The sequence below is a fragment of the Botrytis cinerea genome, chromosome 9 (assembly GCF_000143535.2).
Source record: "Botrytis cinerea B05.10 chromosome 9, complete sequence".
In the NCBI taxonomy this organism is placed as follows: Eukaryota; Fungi; Ascomycota; class Leotiomycetes; order Helotiales; family Sclerotiniaceae; genus Botrytis; species Botrytis cinerea.
The window spans coordinates 729,774-750,801 of record NC_037318.1 but is presented as its reverse complement, the minus strand read 5'-3'; the positions used below and the strand labels follow the sequence as shown (position 1 = coordinate 750,801).

General features: G+C 42.5%; 6 protein-coding genes across 6 annotated transcripts; 2 read left to right on the top strand and 4 right to left on the bottom strand.

The window, feature by feature from the left end:
• Positions 1-1,186: 1,186 nt before the first annotated feature.
• On the bottom strand, positions 1,187-3,129 carry BCIN_09g02030 (hypothetical protein). The gene is made up of 3 exons (XM_001550419.2): positions 2,487-3,129; positions 2,265-2,429; positions 1,187-2,054 (listed from the first exon to the last, which is right to left on the bottom strand). The coding sequence occupies exons 1-3, from the start codon at positions 2,527-2,529 to the stop codon at positions 1,996-1,998; spliced, it is 267 nt and encodes an 88-aa protein (XP_001550469.1). The 5' UTR covers positions 2,530-3,129; the 3' UTR covers positions 1,187-1,995.
• A 476-nt stretch (positions 3,130-3,605) lies between these two features.
• Positions 3,606-6,580, bottom strand: BCIN_09g02020 (hypothetical protein). Its single transcript, XM_001550418.2, has 4 exons — positions 5,625-6,580; positions 5,154-5,578; positions 4,491-5,104; positions 3,606-4,443 (listed from the first exon to the last, which is right to left on the bottom strand). Exons 1-4 carry the CDS (start codon positions 6,304-6,306, stop codon positions 4,080-4,082), a joined length of 2,085 nt encoding a protein of 694 aa, XP_001550468.1. The 5' UTR covers positions 6,307-6,580; the 3' UTR covers positions 3,606-4,079.
• Positions 6,581-6,703: 123 nt separating this feature from the next.
• BCIN_09g02010 (hypothetical protein) lies at positions 6,704-8,212 on the top strand. Its single transcript, XM_001550417.2, has one exon. The coding sequence runs from the start codon at positions 7,121-7,123 to the stop codon at positions 8,156-8,158; it is 1,038 nt and encodes a 345-aa protein (XP_001550467.1). The 5' UTR covers positions 6,704-7,120; the 3' UTR covers positions 8,159-8,212.
• Positions 8,213-8,697: 485 nt separating this feature from the next.
• Bchis7 lies at positions 8,698-10,728 on the bottom strand. Its single transcript, XM_001550416.2, has 2 exons — positions 10,530-10,728; positions 8,698-10,441 (listed from the first exon to the last, which is right to left on the bottom strand). The coding sequence occupies exons 1-2, from the start codon at positions 10,650-10,652 to the stop codon at positions 8,939-8,941; spliced, it is 1,626 nt and encodes a 541-aa protein (XP_001550466.1). The 5' UTR covers positions 10,653-10,728; the 3' UTR covers positions 8,698-8,938.
• A 1,260-nt stretch (positions 10,729-11,988) lies between these two features.
• Positions 11,989-15,342, top strand: BCIN_09g01990 (hypothetical protein). Its single transcript, XM_024694960.1, has 10 exons — positions 11,989-13,337; positions 13,389-13,789; positions 13,839-13,938; positions 13,987-14,095; positions 14,148-14,345; positions 14,404-14,519; positions 14,569-14,727; positions 14,782-14,876; positions 14,933-15,013; positions 15,065-15,342. Exons 1-10 carry the CDS (start codon positions 12,892-12,894, stop codon positions 15,154-15,156), a joined length of 1,797 nt encoding a protein of 598 aa, XP_024550753.1. The 5' UTR covers positions 11,989-12,891; the 3' UTR covers positions 15,157-15,342.
• A 469-nt stretch (positions 15,343-15,811) lies between these two features.
• Positions 15,812-20,391, bottom strand: BCIN_09g01980 (hypothetical protein). The gene is made up of 7 exons (XM_024694959.1): positions 19,621-20,391; positions 19,179-19,558; positions 18,549-19,099; positions 17,609-18,497; positions 17,552-17,559; positions 17,273-17,465; positions 15,812-17,224 (listed from the first exon to the last, which is right to left on the bottom strand). The coding sequence occupies exons 3-7, from the start codon at positions 18,945-18,947 to the stop codon at positions 16,083-16,085; spliced, it is 2,631 nt and encodes an 876-aa protein (XP_024550752.1). The 5' UTR covers positions 18,948-19,099; positions 19,179-19,558; positions 19,621-20,391; the 3' UTR covers positions 15,812-16,082.
• Between the last annotated feature and the right edge of the window lie 637 nt (positions 20,392-21,028).

Below are 21,028 nucleotides of genomic sequence, written 5' to 3'. Positions count from 1 at the left end.
GAATGGAGATGGCAATCGTCATACACCATTAACATCCTGGTCGGAACACTATGTTCAGCAGCGCCGCAGGAAGTTAAGAAGCTGAGAAGAGAATGCACGCTCTTCTGGGAATTTTGATTGGTCCCATAGAGAGTAGTTATAATGAAAACAGTAGGTGTCATCGATAATTAAGTGCCGGCAGTAAGAGTAGATAGTATCAGCTGGGTTTGATAAGACATGGGGCGGCTAGGGCCCCTGGTCCTTGGATCGACGGTGACGCAAATAAGCGATCTTTCGTTATGTGTGTAAACTTGAAGCAAGAATAAAGTCTTTGATGGACCGTATACCACCATGCAAGAGCTACATCAATACCAGTATTTCTGATTAACGCCAAAATTATGTAATTAGTCGTTCTACTAGAGATATCTATAACACTGGCCATCAATAGAATATATCTTCTTCTCAAATTCATGGGGATTGAGACTAACTAGTCGTTTCTTCAAAGATGCCGCACTCACCATTTTCAAGTGATTTGGAATGAACTGGCGTGAATTATGTTGCAAGCCTAGATTACACTGAAGAATTAAAGAAGTAGGTGCTTCTGGGAGTAAGCCTTTCATTATGCCTCTGAATAACCACCTATTTGACTTCTTCAACGGAATCACTATCATCATCACATGGACGGCACGATCCGTTCCTCTGCGGATTTTCATTTTTAACACATCCATAGATTGTATGTTTGTTCGCGAATCTGCATGGCGTTTTTATTGTCACCCCTCTTTCAACGACATAAGTTTGATACCGACATCCTTCCTATTTGACAGTAGCTGCCTCACACTCTCCTGATTATACCAAGGCAGCTTTGGAACCTGTTTTTATGACGCATGTTATTCATCTTGCCCCTAAAATCATTGCCGAATGAAGCCCGTTTAACGAACGGTATGATAACTTTTTCGGTGTATCTTTCTAGGATAAAATCCAATTGTTATGTTGAACGAAGTAACTTTCAACCTTCAGATATCATTGCTCATCTGAGTATACCAACCCGCTTTCTTCTTTTCTTATTGAGACCCTTCGGTGTTGTACGGATGACGTCAGCTTCCATGATCTTCTCAATGGTTCATCTAGCCAAATGAACTTATTAGACAGGGGATATGATGAATTGTGATTAGAAAACGGCCTGTGTTTTATTCTTGCATTCGAGAGATGAGGAAAAGAAGAGGAAGAAAGTATGGGATTCAACTCCGGTTCGCGGTTTGGTAAAAAGACTACCACAAGGGGTGCATTTGATTCTAAAACGCGTCTCAACTCCACGAAAAATACTCTAATTTTAAGTTCCATTCGATCCTTCTGTGAGACTATCATGAAAAAATTTCACTTAATTGGATCAGGATCACATCTCCGGTACCATCACCCAGGTTATACCCATTTGACAATTTCACCAACCCAACCCGAACCAAACCAAACTATTTCAATTTTCCTTTGCGAAACCTGCACACCAGAACCTCCATATCAAAACTTAAAACCATTCTCCTCCCATTTCCCCCTCATATTTTCCCCATATTCATCTGAAAATCAAATAGAAAAGTGCTTTTCCAAATCTTCTATTTAGAGAAGCTCAACGGCCGACTTCTCTTCAGACAGGTGGGGAGAGAGCAGTGATTGATAGTTGGGAATACTGTGGGATTTTGATGCGATAAGAGTTTGTCCCCAGGCCTTCTCGTATACCTCGGAATAGTAATATAATTTGATAAGATTTCTAAACAACAAGTGTGTTTTTAGAAGTACTTACATCGACAGTACGTAGTGCGGCTGTCTCGGGAATAACGTCAAACAGTACCATGTGCGAGGTATCTCTTGTTTGGGCCGCAGTTCCAGCCATAAAATGTCAGACGATGAGGATCTGACTATGGGCTTTAAGATATCACAGGTGGTCTCGAGTTCTATCAAGCTGTGCGTAATCTTCTTCTCCTCAAAATGAACTATTTAAGACAACAGATGAGTTTCGTCCGCGCATCACCATATATCATCATGATTCACCATATGGTTATCGTATCTATCTGCCCGTCTCTGTCCTAAATAATGAGAATTAGCTTACTACCATCCTCAAAGAATCGCCGGTTCACTGAAGCTTATATCGAATGTCTCAACCCACGTATCAACAAGCTGCATCTGCGGCCCGTATCTTGTCGGGCTTCAGCCCAAACTACTGTACACACGTTCTTTGAACAACCGACGACAGTTCTCCGAACCATATCATCACACATAAGAAAAGCAGTACTCACTCGCTTCTTCAACATCTCTTCTCCACTTTTTAAAATCATGCCAAATCTCCCACACCCTCCCAAACGCCCTTCCTAATCTCGATCGAATTCTCGCCATGGTATTTATCTTTTGAAATCTCTTTTCTCTCCGATTTTTGGCTGCCTGTCCGGCGCATCTCATTGTTTCTAATCAGCGCACAGATTAGAAAATACCCCTTGCACAACATTGAAGTCTTTACATACCCGATATCTGTAATCCGAAAGTCGAACTCCTAATGGAAGACATTGATGTCACCTCTCATACTCATCAATTAGACAATTGCCAAGGAAGCAAGCAATAGAAATATGAGAATCAATCAAGCTTTTTCTTCTGCCACTCTTTTTAACGCCACCAACTCGTTAAAAACAGCGGGGGCAGGCACAGAAGAAGAGTCGGGAAAGCTTAGCCCAGAATCTGGTTTGATTCGTACAACTGTTATATAAAAAACAAAGACAGAGGCAAAGCTTCGGTACGATGTAACGGAAGAATCGAATAGTTAAATAAGCTTATTGTAACAGTTGGTGTAACATTGATAAAGTAGATAAGGCTGAATCCGAATGTGTATACCCCACTAGGTCACAGATAATCGGGCATGTAGTGGGAGAGGGAGGCTTCCTTCTTGCCCAAGTATGCCTCGATATTTTAGTAGAAGAAAAGCATTGAAAACAGACAAACGGACAAGAAAAAGAAAAAGAATCATTCAAAACGAATGATAGATTTGACATCCATTTTTACAGCCCCCTCCATTTATTAAGTATTCCTTCGCAGAGCCTCGGCGATGCACTTCATTCATAATCCTTCTTTTAACTTTCCAACACCACCAACCCCCACGCCAACGCATAAATCCCATTCAAACAGTTCAAAAACCCATAGAAAATACTCGCGATCGCCTGAGCTACTTCCAAAACACACAATCGGCGTGTAACATCGTACAAACAAACCCCGCTCGTCCAACCATTTTTACCCTGCCCCATTTAAACACCAGGGCATTTCTGCACCCGCGCCGCATTCTTGCAGAAGACTTGATTGAAAATCTGTTCTATCGCCGAGTCTATTTAGCCGGCTCGCCAATCAATTGAATGGTACCGAACTGTCGGGTCGATGGATCGGGCTGTACGCCCTTTGAGTACCGAAAGTCCGGGCTTGTGCTCATGAGCCCTGCTCTTCCCATGAAACAAAATGGCATGACAATGTCTAGAACAAGATGAGATTATCAAAATAGAAATATAATACAAGAGTGAAATAGGGTAAATGTATATCACAACAGACATCAATACTTTAAGGACTAAAGTAGAGCAACCAAATGAGTACTCTCAACATTTTACTTGACTGCGAAGATTGAGACAATGTCCCCCGCGCGTTCCGTTGAGCCGGCTTACTCTCGAAAATGAAACATAAGAAGCTTTTATAAGATATATTAAATTCGAAGTATTATTACAGCATTCGCGTGTGCATTGTGTCAGGTTCATACTAACAATCAATAATTAACCCCCACTTGTATGCATTATCATGTAAAAAAACAAAACAAGAACTCCAGAAACGAGCGCGATAAGCAAATGCCGCGAGAACTGCGGGGAGGCCAGGAAGACTTTTACAGTGTGAAGTCAGAAGTCAAGCAATATGACTCTTAACGCCACAGATATGCCTTAATATAACCGCTACTCCACAATCCCATCCCTCCGTCCATGATAGCCACTTCCAGTGTTTCCAGTCCTACCCCTTCCCATCCCATTCCACCATTTTCATCTCCCTAAATCAAATATTGAATGTCGAAAATCATCAAGATCATAATGTGCTTATAGCATAGTGCCAAAAGTGCCATCGGTTGGAATGGCCTTTCTTGGGCTAGACTTCCCATCATCGTCTGTATTTGGCTTACGATGTCTGAAAGTGAATCCGACGAACAAACTCTTGCTCATAGCATCTTCTCTATCAGCCATATTCTCCAAAGCCGTTTGCTTGTCATGGACTTCTTTATATTTAGCCATGTCAGCTTCGTTACTGAAATCATCAAAGTAGCCGGCATCAGTTTCAGAGTCCAGCTCTGGTACAAATGGAGCACGTTGCGAACGAAGAGTGTTCCAGTCAACTTCGGCAAAGTACTGATGTCCATAGACTTCTGTGATATTGGAGAAACGCTTGACCTTGGATGTAATGCAGCTATTTCTGTTAGCAAATATTTGTCTAGTATCAAGGAGGATGATTACCTTGTAATGAAGTTCCAAGTACGGTTACTAATAAAGTAATTTGGATCCTCCCAAACTGGTCTCTTCAATACTTCTCGCCAATGCTTCAGATTTTTCCAGGTTTCGTCGACGGTGGCACCAGCAAATGGAGGAAATCCTGTCAAAGCCTCGAAATGCATGCAACCCAAGCTCCAATAATCAACTGTGAAGTCGTACTCATCTCCTTTCAAGACTTCAGGGGCCATATAATCAGGGGATCCAACAATCGACTTGGCATAATTAACATCCTTGTTTCTCAACGATCTGTAACCTTCTCTACGTTCGGCGACGGTACGTTCTTCGATAGGCTTACCAAAGGGAACATATGTCTCTCCGACCTTTTCAAGCTTCACTCGCATGGACTCAATCTTGCCCGGAGCAAGGAAGCCTGCAGCAAGTCCAAAATCCGTGAGCTTGACATGTCCTGTCGAATCGATCAAGAAATTCTCAGGCTTGAGATCTCTGTGAATATAACCGAGCTGATGCAGAGCATCCACACAACAAAACATTTCGGCAATGTAGAATCGAGCATGTCTATTTGCTAGAACACCAGTGTTGTTCAGTAGCGTTCGGAAATCTCCACCTGGGACATATTCCTAGAGATAGTTAGCGATGTGCGCACATATGAAGTGAAACGAAACCCACCATAGCTAGATATATACTCTTCTCATCCTGGAACGAGTAGAGCAATCTAACGAGCCAATCGCTCTTGGCATTTGTCAAGATATCACGTTCTGTAAGAACATGTCTAATCTCGTCCAGCTTGAACAACAACTTCTTGCTCATAACCTTCAAGGCACAGACTTCCCTAGTATCCTTCTTCTGAGCAAGGAAGACTTGTCCATACCCACCTTGTCCAACTTGTGTCAAAATTTGGAAATCGCCCTGGCGTAGACGAACTCGACGTTTGCGCAAATTGGCACGCTCTCTACCGGCATATTTTGACCAAACTGGAATGTATGTTTCTTCGGGAGTTTCTGGGGGAGCGGGGTATTCTGCCTTGAAATGATTGAGTCGATTTTGGCGTGATCCGACGTAACTCAAAAGATCATAATAGTAATCGAGAAAATCTGCTCATAGTTAGTAGTGCCATGACACGCCAACTGGAATACTCACAAAGCTGAGTTACATTGGCCAGACGTTTCACATTAGGCTTGTGCAAAATCTCCAATTCCTCTGCAGTCAATCCACGTTGCGTGTTGTATTTTCTGGTAGGTGGTGCTGGGATTTCCCGTGTTTGATAGAGCTCCTGGCGTGAAATCGCTGCTTGGTTCAGAGAAGGTGCATCGCGAGGGATTGTTGCTGGATTGAGTGTTGGAGAATCTGGTTGTCTTGCGGCTTGAGGGGTATTGTTTTCTTTGCCTTGTCGTCTTACAGGGCTTCCTGAAGGGGCTGATGATTTTTGGATAATACTCTCATCAGTATTCCCGGTAGAATTGTTAAAGTACTCATCGACTGCGTTAGCATTTGGTCCCTTTCCTGGAGTCAATGGGTTGCCAATCGGAACGCGACCAGTCTTTGTTGGACTGCTCAAATTGGCAGGTGTAAGCTTCATAGCAGTATCGAAAGCTGTAGGTAGTTCGTTGGCTCCAGGTGGATTGCGATTCTTGCTTGGACTTCCTTGGGGTGTTGAGACGGGGTTTATGAAGTTGCTTCTATTAACAGGAGTGCTGGGCCGATCACCCAAACTTTCATTTTGACTAGATCGAGTATGCAAAGGTGGTGGGGGAACTGGCAAGATATTATCATGCTTCCCAGCTTGTGCGGAGGGGAAAAGATTGGTTATGAAGCTGGACATTGCTCGACTTCTTATCGCGGATTGGTTGTCAAGAAGAATAACTCTGCAAAGTGACAACGCACTTCAGACTAATGAAGGAACGGAGCAATCACAAAACGTAAAGCTCGCAGGAGGTTGTATTAAAAAGAACAAGTGCGAGTGCAAAGTGGCGGGGCTAGAAACGATTGAATATGAAGCGTTGAATGTGAACGTTCTGGCTCCACGATTGCATAGATTCCCCAAAATAAAGTGATCTAAAGTACCTCTTCTTGCATAAGGTAGGTGGGGTCTTGGCAATTGATGTTTATTTGTGGGAAAGAGCGCTTGGGACGGGTTGGGATGGTTGCGCAGAGCAACCAGTGGTCTCATAAGACAAACGATGACGTAAGCGATGGATCAAAGATATCGCATTTTCATTGTATGAGAGTGTGTATGTGCAGTTGTGCTTTTGAAAAGTCGACATCTAGAACATTACAAGACACTGGGTAGGTGATGTTGAGACGGATAGATGGGAATTCATGATCCTACTATCACTTCGGTATAGCTATTCGACAGCTGGACTCTTCTCTGCTCGATATCCAACATCTCAAAGCCTGCCCTGACATAAATACCCACCTAGGAAGGTAGATTGGCATTCAAACATCCAAATACATACTAATAACAATCTACATTCCTCTTCCTCTCTCTCCCGCCACGAGATAAGATCGCTTTCCTTAACCTTATATAATTGCTAGGCAATCTAATTCTCACAAAACGTATAGCACCCCCAGCTTCAAAACACAACGCAAGCCTCACATTTCGATCCATATCCATATCGATATCGGTATCACTCACCATGTTCTACAATCTCAATCCTTTTTCATCTCCCTCCACCACTACCGAAATCACCGACCTTCTAATCTATCCTATAAAGTCTTGTCGTGGGATCTCAATCAAATCGTCCCACCTCACCACTCATGGTCTCGACCTTGACAGACGCTGGATGTTCGTTTCTGGCGATGACCATAAATTCATCACAATCCGCGACATTTCCTCTATGACCTTAATTGACACCGCTTTTGCCACAGCCAAATCTCCCTCTGAATCTGGCAGTGAAGATGCCGAATATCTGGTCGTCAGCATCAGGAACACAGACAAGAAAGTCATGGTTCCCGCACGACCCACAGAGCAGTGGCTGAAAGATAACACAAGTTTGACACAGGTGGAAATTTGGGATTACAAGACAGATGGATACGTATACAAGGATGAGATAAACAGCATATTCAATGAATTCTTTGAGAAGGAAGTGAAGCTGGTGTACAAGGGGCCAACGCCCAGAATTCTGCGGGGTAACGGAGCACCGGAAATATTAGGAAGAGAGGAGAGCACGAACTTCCCAGATGTGATGCCCGTCTTGATTGCAAATGAAGCTTCTCTTCAAGAGTTAAATCAAAGATTAGCGAAGAAAGGAGCGGATGAGATCACAATTGAGAGATTTCGTCCCAACATAATTGTGAGGGGTAAAAACGAGAGAAGCAACGAAGATATCGCGCCGGCTGCGTGGACGGAGGATAATTGGAAGCGAGTGAGAATAATCAACCAGTCAAACTCGGGGCTATTATCCACGGTAATGGGTTCAAACGGGGTAGACATCGATGTCCAGGCTCGTTGTGCAAGATGTCAAGTTCCTAATGTGAACCCAGAAACTGCTGAAAAAAATAAACACGAGCCATGGGATACATTGGTGAGCTATAGACGTGTAGATGAAGGAATCAAATGGAAACCATGTTTTGGAATGTTGGGTGTACCTAGGTTGGATGGGCCCATTGCTGTGGGAATGAAGTTTGAGGTTCTGGAAACTACAGAGAATCACAAGTATATGAAGGGATTCTAGTGCTTTTCTTTTTATAGTTCAATAAATCAAAGTTATCACGCTCGGTAATCGTCACCATGCCTAGAATGTGATCATGTGTAAAGTGTCCATCAAAGAATCCTGCTACAGTCCCTTTCACAGTGTGACCTCACAAGTCCCGAAAGTTTCGATTGCGCTCAGAGAATGAACGGCTTTGCAATGCTTTGGAGCTACATGTTCATCGTTACCTTTTCTAGGAGATGCTCTCCAATCCACATCCTCTCATATTCTACCACGCCACTCCTCCTAGAATCAAACGTTCGATGCACATCACAACCCTTCCTTACACCCCCTACAAAGAATAACCCGATACCTTTCCAATCCACTCTCCATCCGCAGTCAACTCTTCTTTCGACATCTGCAAATCCCAAACCTCACTTCTTCCCTAACTACCCCTCGCTCCTTCCACCATAACTGACAGTTAACCACACACAGCCTGAGCGTCTTCTAAAACCAACGAGTGAAAAATATATATTTAACTTATTCATGAATCATGACTTGGAGCCGGGAAAACAATTGCCTGTACCTACAACATACCAAACATCATTTTCTAATCCCCGGCTCCTCAAAAACCTGCATGTAACTAACTACTCACAATATTACTTAAAGTTTCATTATTCGATTACTTGGATACTCTATTCAATTTGGAATAATGAGTTGCTCTTATAAACCTCTATTTTCCTTTCTTTCTAATTAAAAAAAAAGTGTGTCTTAAGTTCCTGGAGCAAATACTGTAAATATGTTTTATTTTGATTGTGTCGCTTAGAGATCGCTCTCAAATTGTCTAACCATCAAACCCTTCTCGGCAAGAGAATCCTTGACTTGCTTAACAGTATATTCTCCTCTATGGAACATACCAGCTCCAAGAGCAGCATCGGTGGAAGTCTTCGAGAAAACTTCTTCAAAATGACCAGGGTTTCCAGCTCCACTAGAAGCAATGACTGGTATGCTCACCGCATTCTTTACCTGGTCAATGAGTTCTAAATCAAAACCGCTATTTGTTCCATCTTTGTCTATACAATTCAAGAGAATCTCGCCCGTTCCCATTGCCTCAACAGCAGTCACAAGCTCAACGACATCCATATCTCGTGTCTCTCGGCCTCCTTTAATCGTGCATGCATACCAGCAATATTCTTCACCATTTGGTCCTGGGTATCTTGTTCGTATAGTGTTATGTTGTGTTTCTTCAGGTTTCGATACGTAAACTCTCTTTGGATCCACACTCACAACCACTGCTTGGTTACCATAAGCGCCAGATATTTGCTCTATGGCTGTGGCTCCAGACAACTTCTTTCCGTTGGAATAATATTCCTCTGCTGCTGTTACAGCATCAGATCCAATGGATACTTTGTCTGCTCCACTTTGGAAATACATTGTTGCAATTTCCAATGCTGAGATCTTTGTACCATCGGTATCAATGGTGTCTCGAATACCTCCTCCAATTGTTAATGGAACAAAAACACTTTTTGATGTCTGTCGTAAAATTTCGAGCATTGGTACATCTGCTACCGGGCAATCTCTAAAACTTGTGATGTTGAGAAATGTAACTTCGTCGGCTCCTTGTTCGTAGTATTTCTTGGCCATCTCAACTGGCTTTCCTAGATTTCGTACATTCCCCCCATCGGTCTTTTCTCGCACATCGTATTGATCACCCTTTGTCACCACTAAATCTCCTTGGTCATTTGTTCGCACATCCAAACATGCGATAACTCTTCTAGTCAAGCCTTCTTTGGCAGCGACCAAGCCTTCAACTGCGCTACTATTGTTGTCTCCATCCAAGAAAGCTTTAATCACCCTGAGTCCAGCAACTCCACTCTTTTCTGGGTGGAATTGTGTCGCCAATATGTTTCCCTTTGCAACCGCTCCAACAAACTCTTCGTCACCATAGCGTGCGGTTGCGACAGTCCAACCTTGGCTTTCCAATTCTCCTTGCTTATATGGAACTTTGTACGAATGGACGTAATAATACTTCGAGCTTGGTCTCAATCCGAAAACTTCCTTGCCCGATGTATTCGCGCTGTTCCATCCAATGTGTGGTACTGATTTCGAGCTATCGTCGAACCGATCGAGAGTCGCCTTGACATACCCAAGCCCAGGGACTGCTGGATTTTCCGCAGAACCCTCAAATAATGCCTGTAATCCAACACAGATACCCATGAAAGGTTTCCCTGAATCAATGTGTTTTTGTATCGCTGGAAGGTATCCGGCTTTGGAGAATTGTGTCATGCAGTGACCGAAATGGCCAACTCCAGGAAGAATGAGTTTCTAAATTGTGATTTATTAGAAAGAGTAGGCAATACGAAAGATCATGCTTAATTCGCAAACATAAACTCAAGAAATTGAAATAACCTACATCTGCCTTTGGCACATCTTCTGGAGACCTTATCCATTCAATAGTGTAGCCGACCTTCTCGATAGCATTGGCCAAGCTACGCACATTTCCAGCAACGTAATCAAGGAGATAGACTTTTGACATGGTGATATATAAGTTTATAGAACGACTTATTACCAGAAGAATCAATAAATACTACAGTGAAGATAGCAGGTGAGTCATGTAGATGTTGTATAAAATTGGTGTTGAGACTGCCCCGCCTACAAAATATTCTGCCATCAGCTTCACCGCTCTCAATATGCGGCCGCGTCGGATTTGACACTAGCCCCATTATTATTCGATTTGCTGTTAAGCTTAATAAGGCTACTCAACTTTATCTCTCTCTTCTAACATGCAAATCGATATTCTTACATGATTACCGTACACGATCACGTAGTTCTGTCAACCATTGATCATGGTCTTATATTCGAATAATCTTTATAGTTGCTTCACACAATTGTCGATATCATCGTGGTCACAAACCGTTATGCATTTTCCAATCTTTGACAATCTCTTAAACCATAGTCAATACATCTCTATTTCCGCATGTGCTCACGGCTACAAGCTTGACGTGATCTCCCCTCAGAGTCTAGGGAAATAGCGCAAGTATTGCTATTTAGTTGTTCACCCAAAACGTCATAACGTCAGAGATCGGATATATGAATGGCCCACTATGCTTTCCACCCGCCAATGTTTGATCAGATCTGTCTTTGCGAAGGTTCGGCAGAGTAACGTGATGATATTAGAGCAAACATATCACTTTATCTTCTATAAATGGTCGCTTTCTGCGGTCTAGATCTCCTATAGTAGTGATATGTTCTCTGGTCTTCCGCGTCTGGAAAAACTTCACTACAAGACAGTCTAGCAGAAGCGAGCCCCTTTAATGTCCATCCCCGAGAAGAAGTGAATTGCTCGTTTATATACCAACAGGTCCATCATAGCTTTTTTTCTTCTGCATGGCTTCTCGTTCGGAACTTGGTAGCCATCATTCTTCTTTATCATCCCCAGTATCGATTCATCAAGAACATTTGCACTTGCCCAAGAGTTTTGATATGCCGGACAGCTAGATTAGGTACGAATTCTTGAAATTTCATAGGAGTTTAATCTTCAATGAAACCGCAATTTCCAAATGTATCTTAGGGTTTTAGTTGTTCACTCCAGTCGAACTTTGTGATTGATAGTTTGTATGCTGTATCAACAGAAACCCTTGGCCATGGCCACGTACGGAACTTTTGTGGTTTTGCTGTAAAAAGATGACCATTTTAAGATGAGACATCTGGTATTTTGCGACATCACTTTATTGCCATTCCGTAGCCAAAAGCAACTGGTTGCTTTCATCAGATTTCGAAACAGCGGATTCATCGCATGAGTATGAAGTGAGATCTTCCCACAACCTAATTCACCGAATCCGTACTCAACAATGGTACACAAAGTCTCTTTAGCATACCCCTTTCTCGCAGATCTATAATCGATCAAGACCTCAGCATCACCAACTCAAACATGTTCATATGTTCACTCGTATCATTTTTGGATTTCTTCAATGGAAAACAATTAAGACCTGTCATGCCATTTAGGAGACCATATGGACTCTCAATTCTTCCACACCATTGGCTCTTTTTAACTCCCCACTATCGTTAATGATAATCACAAGCCAAGCATTTTCCCCCGCAGCAATTGATAGGTATCTGTGCCTCAAGTCATCAGCCTTGTTCTTCCATAGATAAATCTGGATCTACGACTCTACCAAAAGGATTACTGTGATGATCACTCCTTATGAGCGCGAATGGACGGGCATTAGAAGGAACTGCGCTGCGAAGCTTAAGGATGAGATGTGACTTGGTGAAGGTATGTGATTGTCGTGCCTAATGAGGAGGTGGGGGTGTAGATTGCTGGGACATCATTGGACAAATTTTGCATTTGCTTGGTCTCTGTACAAAATTGATCTTCCTTCTTTCTTTGGTAGGAACGAGAAAATTAGATACTTCATGTACACATATCACCCTGCTGATGAGAGATTGTGGTTCTGACTCACATTTTCGTCAGCAATCAATGACCAAAGGCATCTATGCATCTATCTATCTCACCCCGCACTCCCTTCCTTCGTTCCTCGATCACCGATAAGACGTGCGACTACCTAGTATATCATCTTATTCTGTTTGTATAACCAATCTTCACTGCTTAATTATTGAACCAATCTATTGAGCTCTGTAGACTGAGCAAATCCTCAGATCGAATCGTCTGATACGAAACCTGTGAGTGGAAGCATTGAGCCGCGTATAGGAAAGGAAGATATCTGCACCACAATACTTGCAACGCTCATTCAACAACCTCTATTTTTGCAATCATGGATTCTTCTGTAATCCATCCTTCAATGGTCAATATTGGTACCTATTCATACCTGCTTGGCCATGGCGTGTCCACAAATATCACTGGTGAAATTACTGAAGGCCAGGTGCCGCTAACCATTCTTTCAATCGATGTGGATAATGATCACATCACTCAATCATGGCTGGATTCTAAATATGAAGAGTTTGCCAGGAAAGACGATGTATGGTGTGACATTTTTGCTCGTAATATTTTTGCACAGGAGTCTCCGGGAGTATTACGCCTCATAGCCAACTCTGACGAATCAAAGATCCTCAGATCGAAATCTTTCGAATATCAAGGCTTTCTTCCTGAAGGTCCTTATATTCTGAGTGGTTCGACAATTCATCGCATCTATAAGCTGTACCCAGACCCTCTCGGCGCATTTGTTTGTGGCGTTATACCAACTGCTCCAGGTAGCAATCGGTATGATCACATGCCTAGCATTTAACTTTCAATACTAATGTCGTTCTTCAGCTATCAAAGAATACCTATGGATTATATTCCAGTTCCGTCCCGGCTTTACTCTCCGCCATCTCATCTTCAGCCCCTCTTAGGTAAACGGATAGCAGTGAAAGATATCATTGACCTTGAAGGTGTCAAAACTACTGTCTGCAGCAAAGCTTACGAAGCCCTTCGAGACGTATCAATCAATACAGCTCCGTCAATACAAAAACTCATCGATGAGGGAGCTGTGATCATTGGAAAGGTCAAGACGACTCCCTTTTCATCTGGAATGGGCCCAAGGGATTGGGTAGATTATCAAGCGCCATTTAATCCTCGAGGTTGTGGCTATCTAGATACTTCATGTAGCAGTGCCGGAAGTGCCGCTGCACTTGCTGGATATGAGTGGTTAGATTTTACTATTGGCTCAGACTGTGAGTATGAGACTCCATGAAAATAGTCGCCGACTGACTGGTATAATAGCGCTCGGAAGTATGGTCAGTCCTGCGGCGGATAATGGACTCTTTGGTATTAGGCCCACACACGGTCGTATCTCTTGCGAAGGTCTTGTTCCAGTGTCATCGTAAGTCATTTACATCGAGTATGAGACGCAGTTGAACTAAAATTATAGATATCTCGATACACCTGGCATTTTCAGTCGAGACATATCAGATTTTAGTGCTTCTACGAAGTTATGGCTCGGAGCATCTGATGATTCTGACCCAAAAACTTCATCTGTGGTAATATGCATCCTATTTCATCTGAAATTCTGACTAAAATATCACCCCACAGATGCCTACGAAATTAACAATCTTGTCAGAAAGATATGAGAATTTAGCCCCAGAGATGAAAAAGGTGATGGAAGATTTCATACAAGATTTCGAGAAGGCTACCCAGCTTCATCGTACGACCACTACCATGGATGAGCTGTGGAAGTTACACGCACCAGAAACCTTATCTGAAAAGACCTTTGCGGAGACATTTCAAACAGTAAGTAGAATTAGTACTAAAACATATCTCGTGTTTTCTGTCTAATTACAATGTCTAGACACTAGCACACATCCAACTTTATGGACACTACAACAACACCACTCCTTTCCGAGAAGAATACAGGGAAAGATTTGGCACAGAGCCATACGCAGAGCCATTGCTCCGTTACAAATGGTACTTTAATTTTCCTAGGTATCAGCATCCGATGCTAACAAACCAACAGGGAGCTAGGTGCGAATCTGACGCAAGATCAACTCACTACAGCATTGAAAGAGAAAAAACTATTTTCCAATTTTCTCAAAGAACAGCTTTTCAATGATGGTGGAGTCATGCTATTACCTTGTGCCCTACCAGATATCCCTTATCGTGACGGCTATTTTGGGTCAGTTCCGGAATTTCCCAATCTATAAGGTCTTCATACTAATTCCGAAGTTAGTTCTGTCGAGGAATCGGGCGCGCCATGGCAAGGATTCAACGTTCCCATCACTGTATTCTCATCACTGGGTGGAGGACCAGCAGTATCAATCCCTGGTATTTCCCGTCTCGAAAACCAATATATTTAAACTATGCTAAAGTGAATAAATTAGTGGGACAACGACTGTACGATTCCAAAATTACGCGAGCAAAAGAGTACCAACCAGTGGGCTTAATGCTATTAGGTGCTCCAGGTAAGATAATCAATATAACAGATTATTCAAAAAGATATATGACATCTCCAGGAACGGACGAGTATCTTATTGACCTGGTGAAACATGTGCTAGTAGCTAGTAATCGACCGCTCGTTGTCAAGACGGGCAAAGTCGCGTTTTGAGATTTGGTAAATTCGACACACTCATCCCCGAGACATTCCTATCTATTCCTTCGCTTCAAATGCCCATTTACTCGTGAAGAACGACGTTGCGTGTGATTATTCAAATGCTATTTTTATTATAAACAGTCCTCATATCTCCCTCATATGATTACTGTTGAGCCTGGGGAGGAAATTCATACACTCTCATGTAGCTAGCTTTCTTTCTTTCTTTCTTTCTTTTCTTCATTCCGCATGAAAAGAAAAAAAACTTGACTACATACATACATACATACATACATACCTACAAATAAAATGCAGGATTTGAGATTTGAGAGTTATCAGAATCTTATTAGAGTGGATTTGAGATTTTTAAATGACGAGAAATTTTCGGATGTGCTGGTGAGTAGGTGGCTAGGTCAGGCGGGAGGTAGGTAGGTATCTATCTATGCGATAAGATGAGATGATTTCTGCGTATTGGATTGAATTCAATTCGAAACGATCTATTGATCTATTGATCTATTGATCAAAGCAATGAAAAGAAAAGAAATAACTACTAATTTCTTCTTATAATCAACCTCCTAAATTGCTCCAACTTATAAAAATAACAAAGAAAGAGTAAAGAAAGAGTCTACTCCACCGAGTCATCTCACAAACAAGTAAACAAACACATAGTTAATGATTCCAGCTATGCAAAATTTTAAATTGTAAATAGCATTTATACCCTACATCCCCATATATAAGACAATCTGTATTAGAATCATGCGATTACTTATTTATCAAATTGGCGATAATTAACTAATATATCTAACCCATAACTAAACACCCTTCAAGCACCCTCCCTATAAACACCACAAACACCAGAAACCGTACCATCTTTTAACCCTATAGCGCCATGCCATACTCTCAAACCAAGCAAATAACACAAACATTGAACCTCTACAACACACTCACCACGAGAACGTCATAAGCGCAGGATTCAAAGCCAGAGGTAAAAGTAAATGACTCCCCGCCACTGTAGCCATGGGTAAAATGGCCACGAAATCCTGAATGCGCCAATCGTACGGGATGAAAGGAGCAGTAGCCAGGATGACAATTCCGGTTATGCTGACGAGGGAAAATATCATGGAGTATTTGAAATTCTTCAAGACCTTTGGGACTTCCATGAAGAAGTTACTGAATTCTAATTCTTTGGCTGTGGAACCCCAGTTCATGTCGATTCCGAACATGTGCGAGAGGAGGGCTTGGGAAACGTGGAGTGAGAGGCCACCGAGGAAGATGGCCAACATTAACGTCCATTTGAAGTTTTCGTACAGGGAGAAGCCGAGACTGCGCTCGCCGGCTCGATAGCGCATTCCTGCTAGTGCGATATTTCCAAGACCGTTAAATACGATGACGATGGAGAACCAGACTTTCCAGGAATCGATGTAGTATTTGTCAAGGTAGCCGTTGAACCATCCGATAGCGAAGTAGTTGGCTGTGGTTAAGATCCAGGCAGCTCCAATGGCGTAATAGGTACCGATGTATGAGATAATTGTGATCTTCGAGGTGAATCGGATGTTGGAGAACAAGAATTTTCGGAAGAGGGGAGTGAATGGTCCTCTGTGAAACCACATACGCAATGGATGGAAGAGAAGTTCGTTGCAACCATATGCATACTTCTCCCATCTAGCAAGTTCATCATAAACGGTCAATGAAACACCCTCTTTAAATCCATCACCAGCCCATGCAGCCAAGCGAATAATGTACCCATCAACTTGAAGGCGAAGAGACATATCGAAATCTTCAGAAACGTGAGATTCCGACCAGAATTTTTCATATTTATCCTCATCCACATACGAAACCTGCTGAATGGCTGACCAGCGCAAAATAGCATTGTGACCAACAAAGGGAGCAGCATCTCCATTTGAAACAGTATATCGAATAGCAGTATAAATCAAGTTCGTGAAGAAAGTGATACCATTTTCGAAATAAGTATTGACGACCTGCATAACACCAGATGAGAATTGAATGATTCCAACTTCAGGAGACATTTCCATCTCAGTGCAAGCATCTAATAAACAATCCTCGGGGACACGCGTATCAGAATCGACTAAATAATGTTAGATGAGCCTCTTTGATAAGATTCATAAAAACTTACTCAACAAGATGTAGTCACCAATGCGAATATTTCCATCTGCCCATGCACGGCCATTGTCTTCTAAAGCTTCCGTCAAACATCTTCCATATGCTTGTGCTTCATCTGCTTGAGTCCAATCCAAAGGTCTTTGAATCAAAGCCAACTTTTCCTCAACCATACAAGAAATATGAAGTCCGAAGTTCATATTAGAGGCCTATGAATTATCGTTAGCATAAGTCATAGCTTTTGAGCGGATTCATTGTAACAAATCATGAGATCAACGGAGTGATTGAGGCTTACTTTCTTGACTATTGAGTGTTAGCAAAGGCACTTAAACGTTTTCGAACAGGAACTTACATTTTCCTTTTCTGGTGAAGTTGTCTCCATGCTTTGGACGAGCAACCCATCCAATGCTGTGATCAGCATAAAAGTCAATTCTAGCTTGTCGGTCCTTCGCACTGAGAATTTGAAGACCATCATCGTTGATGAACATGTTGGCTGAACCACCTTGTAATTCATATGTGGAAATGGCTTGCTTTATTGATTTCACAGTGGGTGCAATAACGGAATCCAGTCCCTCTTTATAGACTGGGCATTGGATTGTGATGTGCGGAAGATCCGATTTGAGAATACGCGGTGGTGCTATGGCCGAGTAAAACTTGGAGTTGGCTCTCATTTGTCGCACGGGTCCGAAGAGCTGAGCCAGACATCCAACGATGGCTTGAGCGAAGAAAAGAGTGAAAAACACCTGAATGGGGCTTAAAATGAGGAGTGCAAAACGAGCATAATTTTTATCGACACTGGTCTCGATGGATATCTGACGGACACCAAGACCCAGAGTTGTAATGATCAAGATGAGAGTAAGAGTAACCAGAATTGTGTTTTGCAAGTGTAGTGCACGCGTTTGTGGAAGAGGTCGGCCGGTTTCTGCATCAAGTTCTACGCTGGTAGCATCTGGGGTTTTCTTCTCTCCCTCCGTTTCTTCCTCGAGTTTCCATACCAGTTCCATTAATTCTGATTGAATATTCTTTGCTCGATCGATTAAACTCAATGCTTCATCATCCCACACAACTAGCAAAGCCTCAGATGCAATAAATGCAGCAAATTGGTGTTTCCTCGCGCGGGGTAAATCTTCCATGGCTGGTAAAATCTGTATCCTGAGACCATTCATAAGTGGGACGTCGATAGCCTCTGGCGAGCAATCTAGAAAAGATTTGATGACTCGAGAATTTACTGTCATTGCGCACTGTGCAAGTCAGCTATTTACGAGTTTGAATGAATTTTCCAAGTTCCTTACATGAACATTAAGACTTGAACATGCCGTAGCAAATGGAGACCTTTCTAATTGTTGCGGGCAAGTCAAATATGAATCTCTTCCTTTCCTAAGTAAAACTCCTTCAGAGTCGCCACTGTCATCACTGACCCAGAGATTTGCGCATTGTTGTTGGTGAAGATAGTTGACCATAATCTCATGTTTTATACCACTCATTAAGTTTGAGCCAGCATTTGATTGATTCGAGGTGGAAGTTCTTGTCGAAGATTGAGAAGCAAGGTGGTTATTTAGAGGTTGAAGCAGCGTGGAATTATTGCCTGTTTGTGGATTCATGGAAGGAGCTTGCTTCTCGTTGGCTGTAGAAGATCCAGCGCCAGGCCTTTGCTCAGGCTTCTTCGGTTTGAAATAGTTTCCTAAACCCATCTTGATGATGTCCTTGATAGTCAAATGGAGATGTTGGGAGTTCTTGTCGGGGATTTTGCGATTGAGTCTGGAAGGAAGATTTTACAATTATTGTTAAGTCCGACCTTGACGTTACAGAAACGTGGAAAGGTGTTACTTTGTGATACGAGTGACTGTTTATCTTATCAGAAAAAAACACTCCCACAAGGCTCCTGCATCTGACTAAGAATACTTCAAAATGTGAATACGTACAGAGAGTGTGTCAAGAGTTTTCGGGGACCTGAAGACCGTCGCAGGAACTTTGTGAGTGCCCTTGTACAATCACACTGGTATAACGAAGATGAGATAATAAAAGAATAAGGATTGAAGGAGTGAGACACCTGTTCACAGTGATCAATGTTGGAACGACAAAGTTAAAGGTGTGAGAAAGTGAGATTTAAACTTCTGGTCATTATCGAATATAGCCACAATTTTTTGAATCAAAAGATCTGGGCGTGCGCGAATCTGTCTGGTGTAGTTCTTAGCATAGATATAATTTCTGAAGAAGTCTTGTCTGTTCTTGAAGTACCAGATCTAGATGATACTAAATCATGATGATCAATAGATCCTCTGAGAGTGGCTGTCAAGAAAGTCTATAGGCGATGATTTAGCTCATGCTTCCAAGACAATATGAGGAGAGTCTCTTAGCTCATACTTTGAGGAAGTGTTAGAGCCAGACGTCTGTCTAGTAGCTCATGATGGAGTTGAGTTCCTCGGGTCTTTTCACACACTTGTGTGGTCAATATGAAATCTTTTTCTCCGACTAAGAAATACAATACTACTACCCAGGTGGTCAATATCTGTAACTTTTAGTTGTATGGATGCTGCGCCATGCTGTGCTGTGCGACCGAACGAAGCTGTTAATTGGCAATATTCTGGTATGCCTTCTACCGGGGAATCATTTGAATTTGCTTGTGAAGCTGATTGGTAGTCCCCCCAAAGGCGTTGCCGGTTGAGTTTATTTGGAATCCGGTAGATCAGCACAATACTTGGTTACTTTTACATAAGTAATTGGATGGATTTCGGCCTGTATTTCTGGGAATTGGATGAGAGCTCGTCACGTTGATGTAGATCCAAGGACGATAATTCAACCAAGGACTAGTAATCTACTTACGGTCTGCCAATGATTGACAGTGTATAGTCGCGACAGTGGTGTCGTTTGAGGATCAAGTTGGTGATAAGATGCGGTGGTTTAGTAGAGAAAAGTGGAGTCCGAATGAAGGCTTTTGAAAGATGGACTAAGATCTAGCGCCTCTCTTGGCATTGAGACCGTTGACGACCACCTGCCTAGACAAGGATGCTTAACATCAACGATTGTGTGATGTTGTCTGATTCTATTGGCCAGTCAAGTTGCCTGGTATTACCTGGCGGGGAGCTTCATGGCAGTAATGCAGGTACAGACTTTCTCAGCCAAAAGCCAAAAGTCAAAAGTTTCCATGATAGCTAGATGATCAGACGATAAAGTAACTAGTGATTTCTCCAATGGCCGAGATGAAAACATTAATCCAAACACAGTGTTCTTACCGATTGGTGGATCGTATATGGTTGTTTGTCATTTTGTCTAGTATTCGACATGTTATGGATGTAGTCGATGACTATTTGATCCTGGATCCTGGATCCCAGTGACGACTGAAGTTACCCCGGACAGATGGAGGGGATTGAGGATTGGAAAGATGGGGAAATGGGGAAATGGGGAAATGGGTACATGAGTAAATGGAAAATTGGAAAAATGGAGAGACAGAGGATAGATACTCCCCAAATGGCGGAGAACATCCGATCCCTTCAATATCGAAAAGACACCACACACTCCTCCAGCTATCCCATAAAATCTATCCCATCGACCTACAACATAAGGAAAAGAGGTAAATAAGCCTCTACTTGGACATAAACAACCTCTGAACGATCCCTCGCAAAACGAAACCTGCAATTTGTATCCCATCAAAACGTGGACGAAGACCCTGGAAGGAAAGGGAAAGATCTTCTCAACTTTTACTCCATTCGTGATTACCGACACGTTTTTGCCTGTCTGCTTGTTCTCGAGGGAGGAGAAGGACGGAGTGTTG

What these genes read in the sequence shown, in the direction of transcription:
- BCIN_09g02030 (XM_001550419.2), bottom strand. Translation starts at nt 2,529, where the DNA reads ATGTCTTCCATTAGGAGTTCGACTTTCGGATTACAGATATCGG. An exon ending in TTTCGGATTACAGATATCGG is followed by an intron (nt 2,430 to 2,486) that starts GTATGTAAAGAC and finishes TGCGCTGATTAG; the next exon opens with AAACAATGAGATGCGCCGGA. An exon ending in AAGAGATGTTGAAGAAGCGA is followed by an intron (nt 2,055 to 2,264) that starts GTGAGTACTGCT and finishes CTCATTATTTAG; the next exon opens with GACAGAGACGGGCAGATAGA.
- BCIN_09g02020 (XM_001550418.2), bottom strand. Translation starts at nt 6,306, where the DNA reads ATGTCCAGCTTCATAACCAATCTTTTCCCCTCCGCACAAGCTGGGAAG. An exon ending in AGAGTATATATCTAGCTATG is followed by an intron (nt 5,105 to 5,153) that starts GTGGGTTTCGTT and finishes AACTATCTCTAG; the next exon opens with GAATATGTCCCAGGTGGAGA. An exon ending in ACTTGGAACTTCATTACAAG is followed by an intron (nt 4,444 to 4,490) that starts GTAATCATCCTC and finishes TAACAGAAATAG; the next exon opens with CTGCATTACATCCAAGGTCA.
- BCIN_09g02010 (XM_001550417.2), top strand. Translation starts at nt 7,121, where the DNA reads ATGTTCTACAATCTCAATCCTTTTTCATCTCCCTCCACCACTACCGAA.
- Bchis7 (XM_001550416.2), bottom strand. Translation starts at nt 10,652, where the DNA reads ATGTCAAAAGTCTATCTCCTTGATTACGTTGCTGGAAATGTGCGTAGC. An exon ending in AAGATGTGCCAAAGGCAGAT is followed by an intron (nt 10,442 to 10,529) that starts GTAGGTTATTTC and finishes ATCACAATTTAG; the next exon opens with AAACTCATTCTTCCTGGAGT.
- BCIN_09g01990 (XM_024694960.1), top strand. Translation starts at nt 12,892, where the DNA reads ATGGATTCTTCTGTAATCCATCCTTCAATGGTCAATATTGGTACCTAT. An exon ending in CCATTGCTCCGTTACAAATG is followed by an intron (nt 14,520 to 14,568) that starts GTACTTTAATTT and finishes ACAAACCAACAG; the next exon opens with GGAGCTAGGTGCGAATCTGA. An exon ending in ACCAGCAGTATCAATCCCTG is followed by an intron (nt 14,877 to 14,932) that starts GTATTTCCCGTC and finishes TGAATAAATTAG; the next exon opens with TGGGACAACGACTGTACGAT.
- BCIN_09g01980 (XM_024694959.1), bottom strand. Translation starts at nt 18,947, where the DNA reads ATGGGTTTAGGAAACTATTTCAAACCGAAGAAGCCTGAGCAAAGGCCT. An exon ending in GTTCAAGTCTTAATGTTCAT is followed by an intron (nt 18,498 to 18,548) that starts GTAAGGAACTTG and finishes TGACTTGCACAG; the next exon opens with TGCGCAATGACAGTAAATTC. An exon ending in TGGTGACTACATCTTGTTGA is followed by an intron (nt 17,225 to 17,272) that starts GTAAGTTTTTAT and finishes AACATTATTTAG; the next exon opens with TCGATTCTGATACGCGTGTC.